This window comes from Tupaia chinensis, unplaced genomic scaffold, assembly GCF_000334495.1.
Source record: "Tupaia chinensis unplaced genomic scaffold, TupChi_1.0 Scaffold000115_1, whole genome shotgun sequence".
NCBI classification, from domain to species: Eukaryota; Metazoa; Chordata; class Mammalia; order Scandentia; family Tupaiidae; genus Tupaia; species Tupaia belangeri.
This window is the reverse complement of record NW_006159579.1, coordinates 5,957,846-5,971,226: the sequence shown is the minus strand read 5'-3', so window position 1 is coordinate 5,971,226 and position 13,381 is coordinate 5,957,846. Positions and strand designations below refer to the sequence as shown.

Here is a 13,381-nt window from a genome sequence, read left to right as displayed (position 1 = left end):
GTTTGTGAATATGTTAAAAAAAATTATGGATATGGCTTGTGGCTGCAGGATTTCCAGCTGACCTCTGTCCTGTGTGCCCAGCGGCCCTGTGGGAGGAATCATCCAGAAGAGATGACCGTGAAGCTTGTCAGGTATCAATCCTGGGTGTTTCTCTAGAGGGTACACTGCAAGGCCAAAGGTCTGGAGGCCACACGAGGGGAGGCAGAGGCTGTTTCCCATGATTTGCTCTCCCACTGAGGCCACCAGGACCATGTGGCCCTGTAGGACTTCTCAGCGTGAAGCACAGTAGGTACCTACAGAATCCCCTATGCTTCTGAGAGCTCTGGGGAGGCCACTGCCCCTCGTCCTAGTTTGGATTGCAAGTAGCTTGTTGAAACAAGGGCTGTCTTTCGGAGGCAGGTATTTACCTGGTCTCTGCTGGTCTCTGACGTGGTGGGAGCACGTGGTCTGAAATGATGTACGGATAGTGTCACATAGTCCCAGGCGTCCCATCCTAACGAATTCTCAGCATTTCTCCAGAAGTCGGTCTTCCCTCCGATTCTCTTAGCAGGGAAGCATTAAAGCAGTGCCTCTCAAACTGTGGTCCCTGAACTAAGTACCTACAGCGTTACCTGGGGGGCTTGTGAGAAATGCAGGACTTAGGCCCTATGCCAGACCTACTGAATGGGCAGTTGGGGCCCGCAGTCTGGTTCACCAGGCTCTCTCTTGCTAAAGTTTGTAAAGCACCATGTTAGAGAACCACCCACTGCAATTAGAGGCTGGAAATCTGGCCACCAGTGCATCTCCTGGTCTCTTGTCCTGTCTTGGGCTCTTTCCTGACTGCCAGCAGTGGCCTCCCTTCTTGGCACAGCCTCTGCCCTGTTCTGCCCTGCATTCGAAAGTGACCCTGGGCTGCCTGTGCCCTTGTCATTGATAGTGCAGGGAGAGGACTTGCTGAAAGCGTTGCCCCGTGTGTGGAGGGTCCACCCTGTCCCTTCCGAACCCTGAAGCTTTCGTACATGGCCTCCCTTTAGTCTCCCTTCTGCCCAGCATGGGCATGGTACTCGCAGATTTAACAACGGAGGTGGTGAGGCAGGGCCCTGTCTCAGGGAGTTTGTGTTGATGGGCTGATTTTTTTAGAGCCATGAATAGGATCAGCCTCCTGGGGTGCCTTCCCATTGCGCCCCCTGGGTGTCAGCACTGATCACACCTGGGGTCCTTGGCTTGCTTACCACGACCCTGTGCTGTGAGCTTGCGGGCAGGGCCTCTGTCTTGTTCCATGGCCTTCCTGGTGCCCAACACAGCACTGGACACAAATGAGAAGACCTAGTACAGAGGTAAGGCTCGTTCCATTGTGTTTTTTAAAAGGCTGCCTGTATTTCCCTCCATTCCTCACCCCATGCCTGGCCGTCTACACCTCTGGGTGTAGGGTCACGTGGATTGAGTCAGGTCACTGGTGTAAGGTCCTCAAGCGATGACGGTATTTTCTCCTTGATCTTTCAAATGGGCCCAGCAGTCTTTAGACTGAGGCACCCAGCAGGGCTTGCCAGAGGTCTGTCTTCCATTTCCTTCCTTGGCCAGATCAGGCTGAGTGGATCTTTGCAAAGCAGATGACAGCTTCCGGGGCCGTGGGACAGGCTGAGCAGACAAGTGCTAATATCTCGGGGGAGAGCTGCTGGGAGGTGGTCCACCACCCCTTTGATCACAGTGCAGTGGAACCTCCATGTCAGAGCCCCTAGAGTGAGCTCCTGTGTCTTCTCATGGGTTGCTCTGTCTGGTTAATCACCCTGCCATGAACTCTTTGGAAAATTGAAAAAATTGGGAAAACTGAACTTTTAAGATACTCCTCCTCTTGCCTTTTCTCTTGAGAATCCTAACTTGCACATAGATAGGAACGTAGGCCTTGTTGATGGGAACTTCTCAGTGCTATCAGCTGGATACTAAATTCTTGTTTGCTTCCTCGCCCTCCTAGGGCTCAGTCTGAGATCCCAGAGACTGCAGAAGGAGGTCCCAAGGCTGTGGAGTCACCCTTGGGGTGACCTAACTTACCGTGATGAGTTAATGCCCTAAACATTGGTCTCACCTATCCTTTCTTTTAGATTCTTTTTGGCGCTCTTCTGGACCCCAGAGGGGCAGAGAATGGAGAGTGAGGTCAGCACAGGAAGGTCACCAGAGCTGCTTCCTGCTGCCCACCCGGAGCATCACAGAACAGCTGTTCACTTTGCGCAAGACCAGGGTCCAGACACGGCAGACGGCAGCTGGTTCCGAGTGTTGACAACCGAGCCCTCGGCCAGCCTATGTACCCCTACCCATGCCTAGAATGACTTCTTGGTAACAAGGAGTTTTTCTTTTGAGTTTGTAACTTTTGTTCCCTTTCCACTAAGCCATTCAGTAAACCTTACAGACTTGCTCCACTTGTCTTTCGTTTTTTATTTAAGATGGTTTTAAATTGCCCATGTGAGAAAAAGAGCCTTCTCACACCACAGTCCCATGCCCCCAGCCTTCCAGCATGTCATGATCTTGGGTGTGTGTGTACCCAGCATGTTTTCAGATTGACCTGGGGTCTGAGCCATGGTCGGCCACATGGCCTCCAGCACTGCAGTTCACACCGTCGTCTACGCCATCAAGGCTGGGCCTCATGTAACAAGTGTGATGTGAGTAGTGTGGAGATTGGTTACTGCTCATGCTTTTTCAAGACTGCAGTCCAGAGAATAAATTACTGAGACAGCAAAGATAATGGAGCTACAGCTCTAAAGTAGACTGGTCTTGGATTCAGTTATGTACTGTATTAATCCGGTATGTAGGTGTGAAATGTTAGTGAATTTCCTAATAAAGTATGCTCACACCCACAGTGTAAACCCTTTTTGTTCTTGGTGGATGATTCTTTCAGACCAGGGGTTGGCAAATTATGACTGGCCACATTTGCCCTGGTACTAGTGTTTGTATATAAAGGTTTTTGTTTTTGTTTTAGAGAGGTTTTTGCTATAGGGCGCGTGTACTCGCCAGAGAGACAGAGACAAAGCAAGAAATCACCCCCTAGGGGGGTGGCCATGCCACAATCCCTTCTCCATTCTCCTCTCGGGATCTTGGGCACGCACGCACATGCGCCCGGCATGAGTTTAAGTCACCGGGTCCAGGACTCGAACCGTAGTCAACTACATGGGAGTCCAGCGACATAGCCATTATGCTAACTGCTGCTGGTCCTTGTACATAAAGTTTTATTGGAACAGAGCTGCCCTCAGTTACTGTCTGGCTATTTCCAACTACAGTAACAGAGTTGAGTAGTTGTGACAGGTGTAAGCCTAAAATAGTAACTATCTGGCCCCTTACAGAAAAATTTGCTCAGTCCCTTTTTTTTTTTTTTTTAAGGGGTTTTTGCTTTAGGGCATGTGTGCTGCCAGAGGGGGAGAGACAAAAGACTGAGGGGAATCACGCCCGGGGGAATAGCCAGGCCACAATCCCTTCATTCCCCCAGGATCTTGGGCGCGTGCGCGCTCACGTTCCTGGCGTGAGTTTCAAGCCATTAGGTCCAGGACTTGAACTATGGTTGGCCATGTGGGAGTCGGAACTGCTATAACCATCTCCTGGCCCTCAGCCCCTGTTTTTTACTGTAAGCTTGATGAAGGCAGAGATCATACTTTTTTTTTTCTTCATTTATTTTTTGGGACCACATACTTTCAGACTCTGACTTTAGCATCAAGCCGAGACAGACGCTAATAAAGGAAAATCATTTTAAAAATCAAAATCTAGGTTTACTAAACAAATCTTTTGGGTTGTTGGAAAAGTCACGTTTCTCTACACAAAAATGCATCCTGACTTTTCCAACACCCCCATGTAACCCATGCAGAGACTGGGTGGCCTTTTGGCTGGCTTCATCTCAAGAAATGCTACGTAACAATAGGAGAATGAGGTTTTGAGCCCACTTCTGATTATTGGCCTCCTTACCATGACATCAAATGACATGAACATTAAGGTCTATGAACTTAAATGTTGAGCAGGATGTCTGGGGCTACATGTCCCCAGCCATTGGTCGTGGTTTTTTCTTTACGGAAGTTATTCTAGTGCCAGACTAGGAAGTGCCCAGGCTGAGCTCCCCAGAGTAAGGCTGAGGACAGCTACAGAGAACACAGAGATGTGGGAGGAGGAGAATAGGGAGAAGGGTGGGGAAGGTGTCCTATGGACAGGTATGGCTTCAGATGTCATAGGTTCCTTGGTGGCTAGTGTCCAGGCAGAGGGGGTCATGAGAGGAGGCCATTCTGGTGCAGGGTTTAGACCTTTGTACATTTGGGCAGGTCCACTCCAACCATGGTTCCTTCTCAGTCTTCGGCCCAATCAATATTGGCACCTAAGAGCAGGAAGTTCTAGAGGGCAAAAAGGACAAAATTTGCTGAGCCACATAGGAGCTTCCCACTAGGGACACCTCGACACAGGCCAGTTCTCACTGGAAGCACAACTAAGAGCAGAAGCCAAGCCCTTGGGCCTCGGAGTCCTTTAGAACACACTTCCTTGCAGCTGCTTGTCCCCAGGAGTTTGCATTTCCTGAACCACTGGGAGATACGGGGATATGCCGCTTGCCTCCAGAAATTTTTCTCTCAAGGGAACAAGGCACATCTGGGTGCTACATTTACTCCTCGCTCGGTTCATCTATGAGGACGTTCAGGGTTAAACAGGAGTAAACAGGCTATGAACAGTGAAGACATTAGCAAGCTAGTACCTCTGGATTTATAAATACTCTGATCCTTTCTGCTTCTGCACTTGCTAACTTTCTTCTACCTAGTGGGCATGATCGTTTTTCCAAGACCATCTCTTGCCCCTGTGGGTGGGAGGATCTTCACACCACCTTGTTCACCAATGGCCTTTCATCGACCCAGAAGTGATGCATCTAACCTGATCTTTGGCACTCTACTGCTACGTGTGCTAAAGTGCCTTGTCCATTATAGATGCTCAAGAAATGTGCTTGAATCGCATTGTTGGAACTGAACTATTCATGAAACCAAGATCCAGATGATTGACACTTGCCCGCTATATTACAAAAATAAAATACCTAGTTATTTGGTATAACTATGCCCAGGATGTAAGTGAACATTGGGGGTTCTCTACTCCCTGAAGTGGCCCTCACAGTAGGTCTTAGAGCTCCCTCCCTACCCAGACCCCACTTCTCACTGACCTTGTGAATCTGGAGCTCCAAGCTATTGAGGTAAGTGTTCCTTGGGAGAGGGAGCAGGAAGCCCTCCTCAAGCTTTGCTGGAGATAAACAGAGAAGTTTCTCAATCTTCGGCCTAATCAATGTTGGCTCCTAAGAGCAGGACAGAGGACTGGGAAGTGTGTGGACAGCATGGCATCTGTAACTGGCTGTTGGGTTTGGGATTGGTTTTGCAGAGTAAAGGGGGACTCTGAGGCAAAGTCCTGGATAATGCAGCTTCTTTAGGAGTAGCCCAATGTGGACAGCTTCTTGGGCCCATTTGAGATCCTTCCCTCACTCCCAACCCAAGGTGGCCAGGGCTGCAGCATGTGGTGTTTTATCCAGGGACTTATCCCTGAGAACCACCATCTTCCTCACTTGGTCTTTTCCAGGCTAATGGTCTGGGAGAATATAGGTGGTGAGGACAGCAGGGAAGGGAGGAGGCTTGCCATTTCTCAGGTAGCCACAGTTCCAAGTACAAACTCCATCAGGGTCACCCAGCAAGGTCACCTAGGCTGGCCTAGAACCCAGAGGTGCTATGTCCAGGTGTACCGCATGGTGCTGCCTGGTGCTGGCCTAACTCCTTATCTTGCAAGACTCACCCAGAAGCCCTGCCTGACCTCTACGTCCACGTTTAGCACATCCTTCCAGCTCCTACAAGCCCTTTGCTTTTCCTTCTGTTTTCGTTTACAAGCCAGAGTGCATGAGTGCTCACCAGAGAGACAGAGACAGAGAGGGAGAGAGAAAACAACCCCATGAGGGCATGGTCATGCCGCAATCCCTTATCCTCCATCTCTCCATCCTTTTAAGATTTGGGACACACACATGCACGTGCCTGGCATATTTTTTAACCTGCTAGGCCTGGGATTTGAACCATGTTACTGGGTATGTGGGATCTAGCTCCCTTCACTACTAGGCTGACCTACTTTGTACTTCATTCTATCATGGCATTTATCACACCATGTTCTCATGGCCTGTTACATGTCTAACTTCTCAAAAAAGTAAACCCCAAGAGGTGAGAAGCATAGATTACCATGGCACGAGTGGCACAGAAAGGAAGCTCAGCTTGCTGAATGAGCGAATAAATGAACGAACCATGAGCCACAGATAGAGGAGGATTCTGTCTCCATGGAGCGGTCGGTAGCAGCTATTCTTACCGTTGACAGAGGGGTATACGATGTTGACTGCGTAGTAGTTGAAGATGGCTTCCAGCAACTCCACCTGGGGCAGAGGAAGGGCCGAGGCAGAGGGATCGAATAAGACGTGAACAAAAATGAGTGTCAAAGGGAAGAACGCCTGAGGGTTTCCACCTCTGGAAACCTCCTCATCTCTAAAACACAGATGTTGACTGTGACTGCCGCCATCCCAGATAAACCACTCACAATCCCCAACCCCCAAATCTCCGAGCTCTGGTCCCCGTTAGTGTTGCAAGGTCATTTTATGGCACTACTGTCAAAAGGCGATTGGTGTTTGTTTATTCCATTTCATGTGAATTATTTTTTAAAATTTGCCAGAGGGTGCGCGCACTTGCTAGAAAGAGAGAGAGCAAGAGAAAGCAAGAAAGCACTCACTCTGTGGGCGATGGTCCTGCTGCCAACTCTTTTCTATTTCTGCCTCTTGTTGGGTTGTGGGCATGCGTGTACCTGTACCTGGTGTGTGTTTCTTTCTTTTTTCTTTTTTTAAAGTTTTTGCCTTAGGGCACATACACTCACTGGGAGCATAAGAGAGAGAGAGAGAGATAGTGAGGGAGAAAGCGAGAAATCATCCCCTAGGGGGATGGTCATGCCACAATCCCTTCTCCCCTATTCTCCTCCCCAGATCTTGGGCATGTACACACATGCACCTGGCATGAGTTTCAAGTCACCAGATCTGAGATTCAAACTGCAGTTGGCCATGTGGGAGTCCAGCGACATAGCCACTATACCATCTGCTGGCCTCACCTGGGGTGGTTTTTAAGCTGCTGGGTGGAGAACTCGAACCACACAGTGGGCCATGTAGAAGCCAGCTCACATACCCACCAGGTCATAGGCTGGCCTACAAGAATATTTTTCAATTTTGTTGCAGAAACATTGGTCTGTTTGATTATAAAGAACTTCCCCAGATCCTCCTGGAGGTGTTATATAAAATATGCATGGGGACCAGCAGTTAGCGTAATGACTTGTATCACTGGACTCCCATGTAGTCAACCGTGGTTCGAGTCCTGGACCCGGTGGCTTAAAACTCATGCCGGGCACATGTGCATGCGTGCCCAAGATCCCGAGAGGAGAAAGGAGGAGAAGGGATTGTGGCATGGCCATCCCCCCTGGGGGGTGATTTCTCGCTTTCTGTCTGTCTGTCTGGCAAGCGCATGTGCCCTATAGCAAAAACCTCTCCAAAAAAAAAAAAAAAGCATGCACTATATTATCTCTCAACATTCTCTGTTAACCCCATCCATTCTCCAGGTGTTTGGATAAGGGATTCCGGGCCTGGTCTACTCATTCCAGCATGAACATCTATCAAGAGCTTATGATGTGCAAGGCATTTTGTCAGTCTTGCTTAATTCCCCCCCCCTCACTTCACCATACAACACTCATCTGAGGTAGAAGCTATTACTACTCCCATTTTACAGTTAAAGATACCGAGGCTCAGAAAGGCTGAGTGGCTTCCCCCAGTCACACAGCCGGAAGTGGCAGAGTTGACACCTTCCTCTGAAGCTTATGCCCTTAACGTCCATGTCCTGTTGCCCCTCTGTCCCGTAGAGTGCCCTTTCGTGTAAGTCACTTTCAGATGTGTTTCCCATTCCTGCGAGCCAGCAGCGCGTCGCTCTAAGCCCTTGCAGCACCTCCTGGAACCCTGAAATGCTGTTTGGAGAAGAAATTCGAGAGATGCGGAGAGAAGATAACTCACATTGAAGTGACTGATGTTGGAGTGTTTCAGTTCGAGTTTCAGCTTACTGTGGGGAGAAGGAGAAGCAGTGTCACCAGACCCCAGTTGGCACTTTCTCGCTGTCATCCAGGTGGAGTATGTAGTGCTTGCTGGCAAAGGCATTTTGCCTGGGGACTGGGCACCCAGGGGTTCCTTTGCAACATGTTGCTTATGGGTTGAAGCAAGCACTTGAAGCAAGCACTGTGATTTAAGAAGTGCTAGTGGCACAGTGGCAGAGCATAGGGTACCATGTGGGAAGACCCAGGTTTGCATCCTGGGTTGACCTGAATACACCAAGGATGCCCATGGGTGTGCCCATCATCCTGGCTGGCTGGAAGGCTGGGGGGCAGGGGAGGATGGCAGCATGGTGAGACATTACTGAGGGTACCCACCTCTCTCTCTCATAAAAAATGAAACTTTTTTTTTTTTTAAAAAACGTCATTGCGGGGCCAGGAGGTAATGTGGTGGTTAAAGGCAGTGGACTCCCACATGGCCGACCATGGTTCAAGTCCCAGACATGGTGGCTCGCCTTCTCACTTTCTCTCTCTCTTACTCTGTCCCTCTCTGGTCAAATTAAAATAAATAATAAATAAAGTTAAATAAAATAATTCTTTTAGAAAAAAACATCATTGCTAAAAATATTTGCCGAGCATTTCAATAGCTCAAAGAAACTCTGGGCCCCTGGATTAGAAGGTGACCCCGCCCTGGTGGAGGTCTCTGTTTCCAAGTGTCATTCTTAGCCTTGTCAGTGACCTGGACTAGAGGCTCTCGTTGCTGTCTGGGTATCCTGTCCCACCCTCATGCCTCCCCTACACATGGCCACTTACCTTCCCGTGGTCAGTGAGCCGACAATCCTGCTGGAGTTCACATTGATGGTGACAGAGATGCGCGTTTTCTAGAAAAGCAAAAGGAGATGACTCAGAGACCTCAGCCCACTCAGACATCCCTTGACTTAGACAAGTCTCTGAAAACCTGAGACATCCCCTTCAGTAGACAAGTCTCTGAAAACCTGAGTACAGGTGAAGAGTGACTCCCCAAGGATTATGGGAAGACACAGGAAGCGGGTGGCTCCACAGCTGACACCCACTATGGTGAGCCAAGGGGTCAGAGTTCTCCATTCTAATGGGAGCATCCAGAAAGGGGAAAAACCCGAACTGAAAACATGAAGCCTCTGAATAAGGCTGCCTGCCACCCTGCCTGTAAGAGCGACAGGGTTTTGGAGCAGACTGCCAAGGGTCACGTGGAGAGTCCCTGAGCCCTGGGGCGATTTAAAGACACCAGTAACTGGCACCTATCTTGGAGGGCGAGGACTGATGGGGTCGTGGAACCTGGTGATTGAAGGAGCCTGGGTCCCTAAATGACTATCTGATTGGCGTTCATGTGAGTAAGAAATGTCTGTTGGTTAGACCACTCAATTATGGAGGTGATCTACGATAGCAGTTAGCCTAGCCTATGTACAGAGACCTGATTATGACTAGGTATTTTAAGTTCTTTTCTTTATCTCAAAAATGACCGTTTTGAGATACAAATCACACACCATGTAATTCACCTGCTTAAAGTGTGCAATTTCGCTGTTTTTAGTATATTTACAGACTTGTATAATCATCGCCACAGTTAGTTTTGGAATATTTTATCTCACCAAGAACGGAGATGAAGAGTAAGAGAAAAAATACCTCTCCGTGGGGCATAGCCATGCCACAAATCTTGCTCCTGCATTTCAGATTTCCCATCAGGTTGCCTGTGCACATGCACGCATGCTCCACATGCTTTTCAAGCTGCTGGGGCCAGGGCTGGAACTGCAGCCAGCCCAGGGGGATTGGGCTCCGTACACGCAGCACCCAACTGTGCTACGTGTTGCCCTATTTCAGGCTCCTGAGTCCAACGATCTGTGCTTATCTCTAATTACCAGAGCCTCATAGTACGTTATAGTAAGTTTTGAAATAGGGAAGTGTGAGTCCTCTGACTTTATTTTGCCTTTTCAAGATTGTTTTGTCTACTCTGGGTCCTTTGAATTTTGATATGAATTTTAGGGTCCACTGATCAGCTTGGCAAAAGGTCAGTTGGTTTTTGATAGAGATCATGTTGAACTTATAAATCAGTTTGGAGTGTTTTGCCAAATACTTACATCTTTATACCTTCTTTAAGCCTTTTTTTTTTTTTTGGAGAGGTTTTTTTTTTTTTTGCTATAGGGTGTATGCGCTCGCCAGACAGACAGAGAGAGACATAGACACAGAAAGTGAGAAATCACCCCCCAGAGGGGATGGTCACGCTGCAATCCCTTCTCCTCCATTCTCCTCTCAGGATCTTGGGCACGTACACACACGCGCCCAGCGTGAGTTTTAAGCCACCAGGTCCGGGACGCGAACCGCGGTCGACTACGTGCGAGTCCAGTGACATAGCCATTATGCTAACTGCTGGTTCCCTTTAAGCCTTCTTTTAAAAGGTAATTTGATCATTTTTATTTATACTTAAATAAGGTTATGGACCAGCCAGTGACCTGGTGGTTCCCACATGGCCAAACATATGGTTCAATTCCAGACTTAGCAGCTTGAGAAACTCACTGGGTATGTGTGCTCAAAATCCAAAAAGGAGGGAGGGATGGAGAAGAGATTGTGCTGTGGCCATCCCCCCAGGGGGTAATTTCTCACTTTCCCTCTCACTGTCTTTCTCTCTCTCTCTGGTGAGCACACACACCCTAAGGCAAAAAAACTCTCAAAAATTTTTTAAATAGTAAATAACAGTGAGAAATTTCAGATCTTCAACTCAGCTGGAGTGAATGGCTATTAAAGTATCTTGAAACTTCGACAGCATATGTTTGGGTGAATAGGAAGGCAGGGCCCACTGAAACTGCTGGCAGGAACAGTCTCCGCATCTCAGCTCTGCCTCAGCTGAGGGAGGGGCTTACACACCTGGCGCCCACTTGGGGTTAGACTTACCGCCCTGAGCTGGAAGAGGAGCTGGCGGTCGGAGGAGTTGGGCAGGAGAGCGAAGACCTGGATATCCATCACTGGAGTGAGGGTCACATTTCCAGGGGTGAACATCAGGAGTGGTTCTGATTCAGGTGATGCCTCGATCTCTAGCTCCATGTTGGGGTACAACCTGGTCAGCTGGAGAGAGGAGGACACTCAGGGGAGGGCAGGAGACAAACAGGGAGGGCCTGCGCTGTGTTGGGGAAGACCAGTTGGGTCCCCAAGTTCACATCTCTGAGGGCCTAAACCAGCAGGAGAAATATCACAGGGTAGGGGAAACTATATTTCCAGCACTCCTTTTCAGGAAATGGCTGTCATGGTTAGAAGGGGCCCTGATAAAGTGTGGTAAAGTCTGGGCTGGGCAAGACACCCCAAAGGGTGTGTTCAAATAACAGTGAGCAGCCACCATCCTGCCTCCCAGGATGGCCATCTTGTGTTGCCTGGTGTGCACATCTGGGGCTGGAGCTGAATTGCCTGGGTCAAGAGAGGGGACTGAGTACTGTCCGCTCTGCCCCTGCCACTTTCAGCTAGGCCCCTAAAAAACATCAGGCGAATATCATGTGCCCCAAATGATTCCCCTGCCCCAGGTGCCCCTGACTGTGCCCCAGAAGGACCTGGTACATTTGTGCTGCTTGAGGACTCTTATCTCCCATTGGATCTTCCGGGAAACCCGGGGGCAGATGCTATTGTCATCCTATGTGACAGATGAGGAAACTGAGGGTCCACAAAGTTAAGTTCCAAATCTAGAAAAGAGCAGACCTAGGATTCAAATGCAGGCGGTTCAAATCCTGCATCTCTGTGCCACAAGAAAAGCATAGAATGACAGGAATTTTGTACAAAAATCTAGCTGAGTAACAGCTTTTTACCCAGTGTTCTGAGAGGTACGCCTCTAGGTATTGATTTTCTTTTTAGAATTATTTCTTTAATTCCACTTGTTATTATGATTATTTTTTAATTTTATCAGAGAGAGAGACAGAGAGAGAGAAAGGGAAAGTAAGAAAGCAAGCCGCCAGGGCCTGGACTCCAACTGCGTTCGACCATGGTCGGCCATGTGGAAATCCAGTGCCTGTAACCACCACACCACCTGCTGGCCCCTGTAGGTATTTATCTTGTCTGGTTTCTGATGAGAGTGGGCAGAGCCTACCTGAGGAATCACCGCCTGGAACCAACTGGTGTGCAAATAGATTGGAGAGTCCAGGGGAAGCTGCAGCAGGTGAAGCAGGAAGTTGCTTGAGAAGCAGGACAGCAGAGTGGTGAGTGGTACAGACGTGGAGGTCACACAGCTCGGGTTCCAGTTCTCTTTCCACTGCTTTTTAACTGACTTATTGTTATTAACCATCTTTGTTAGTGTCTTCACCTGTAAAATGGAGAAAATAATAGCACTTACCCTATAGGTTGTATGAGAATGAAAATGGGGTAGTATGTGGGTAAAAGTGCTGAGGGCAGTGCTCGGCACATAGTAAGTGCCCAATAAATGTTGGTCATTGCTGAGCTAGCTCTATGGCCTAGCAGTGGGAAAGCCGGATCTCACCTGGCCCATGTGGTTCGAATCCTGCCCCCTGCAACTTGGAAAACACTCTGGATGCATGTGCGTGCATCCTAAAATCCTGAGGGGATGGAGAGATAGAGGAGGAGGGATTGCAGCATGACTATGTCCCATCGAGGGTTGCTTTCCCCTCTCTTCCTCTCTCTCTGTCTCTCATTGGTGAGCAGAGGTGCCCTCTAGTTATTGCTATTATTATTTATGATCTCTCTCTCAGGGTCTGCTAAAGCTGGTGACCTCCATAATCTGGCGTTTGCCGTGCTTCTCCATCTGGCATTCCCCAAGCTCCTTTTCTGGTCATCTGTCATGGCGCCCATTCTCTGCACTCCTAGGACTTGCCGTTCTGTCAGTTTGGCAAACCCTGCCTGTGCCTGTCCATGGCCCGCCTTCTTTGTTCTCTCCTTCCTCGATTTCCTTTTCTAACCTGGGTGTCTCCTATAGTACTTCTGCTGCGGCTATGGAGGCTGCTCAGGCCTCCCATCAAAGAGGGCAGGTGGCTGGCAGCTCCTGCCTCCCTCACGTTCAGATCCCCACCACTGACAGTGAGGCCACACACTCCCCGCTCCTGACTTAGCACGGCAGGGCAGGTGGAACTGGGTGACTTCGTCAGAGCCTGCCAGGTGCCTAGGTGGTCAGGTAAGACCGTGGCCAAACTGAAAGCGCCTTCTACGCCTTTGTTCGCTTACTAGTATAGTCCCAGCAAGAGGCCAAAGATGAAGAGGTGTTGGCTCCCCAGTGCTGCCCTGTCCCCTACAGAATGCCCCCAGGTGAGGGAATCATCTCGTTGCCATGGGAGCCCCAAGC

At 49.2% G+C, this 13,381-nt stretch overlaps 1 protein-coding gene, 1 long non-coding RNA gene and 1 other non-coding gene across 3 annotated transcripts in view; 2 read left to right on the top strand and 1 right to left on the bottom strand.

Moving 5' to 3' along the window:
* Positions 1-2,389, top strand: part of LOC102498844 (uncharacterized) — an 8,320-nt gene extending 5,931 nt beyond the window's left edge. The window contains exons 4-5 of the long non-coding RNA XR_333924.3: positions 49-131; positions 2,079-2,389. This is a non-coding gene — a long non-coding RNA (uncharacterized LOC102498844). The remainder of the gene's footprint in view (positions 1-48; positions 132-2,078) is intronic.
* Positions 867-999, top strand: LOC114007031 (small nucleolar RNA SNORA71). Its single transcript, XR_003548690.1, has one exon. It is a non-coding gene; the product is annotated as a small nucleolar RNA SNORA71 (small nucleolar RNA).
* A 1,157-nt stretch (positions 2,390-3,546) lies between the features above and the next one.
* Positions 3,547-13,381, bottom strand: part of LOC102488043 (lipopolysaccharide-binding protein-like) — an 11,695-nt gene continuing 1,860 nt past the window's right edge. The window contains exons 2-8 of the mRNA XM_014586113.2: positions 12,179-12,391; positions 11,002-11,172; positions 8,893-8,960; positions 8,048-8,093; positions 6,319-6,382; positions 5,147-5,223; positions 3,547-4,340 (exon numbers count right to left, since the gene is read on the bottom strand). Of these exons, the coding sequence (XP_014441599.2) occupies positions 4,296-4,340; positions 5,147-5,223; positions 6,319-6,382; positions 8,048-8,093; positions 8,893-8,960; positions 11,002-11,172; positions 12,179-12,391 (684 nt within the window). The 3' untranslated portion in view covers positions 3,547-4,295. The remainder of the gene's footprint in view (positions 4,341-5,146; positions 5,224-6,318; positions 6,383-8,047; positions 8,094-8,892; positions 8,961-11,001; positions 11,173-12,178; positions 12,392-13,381) is intronic.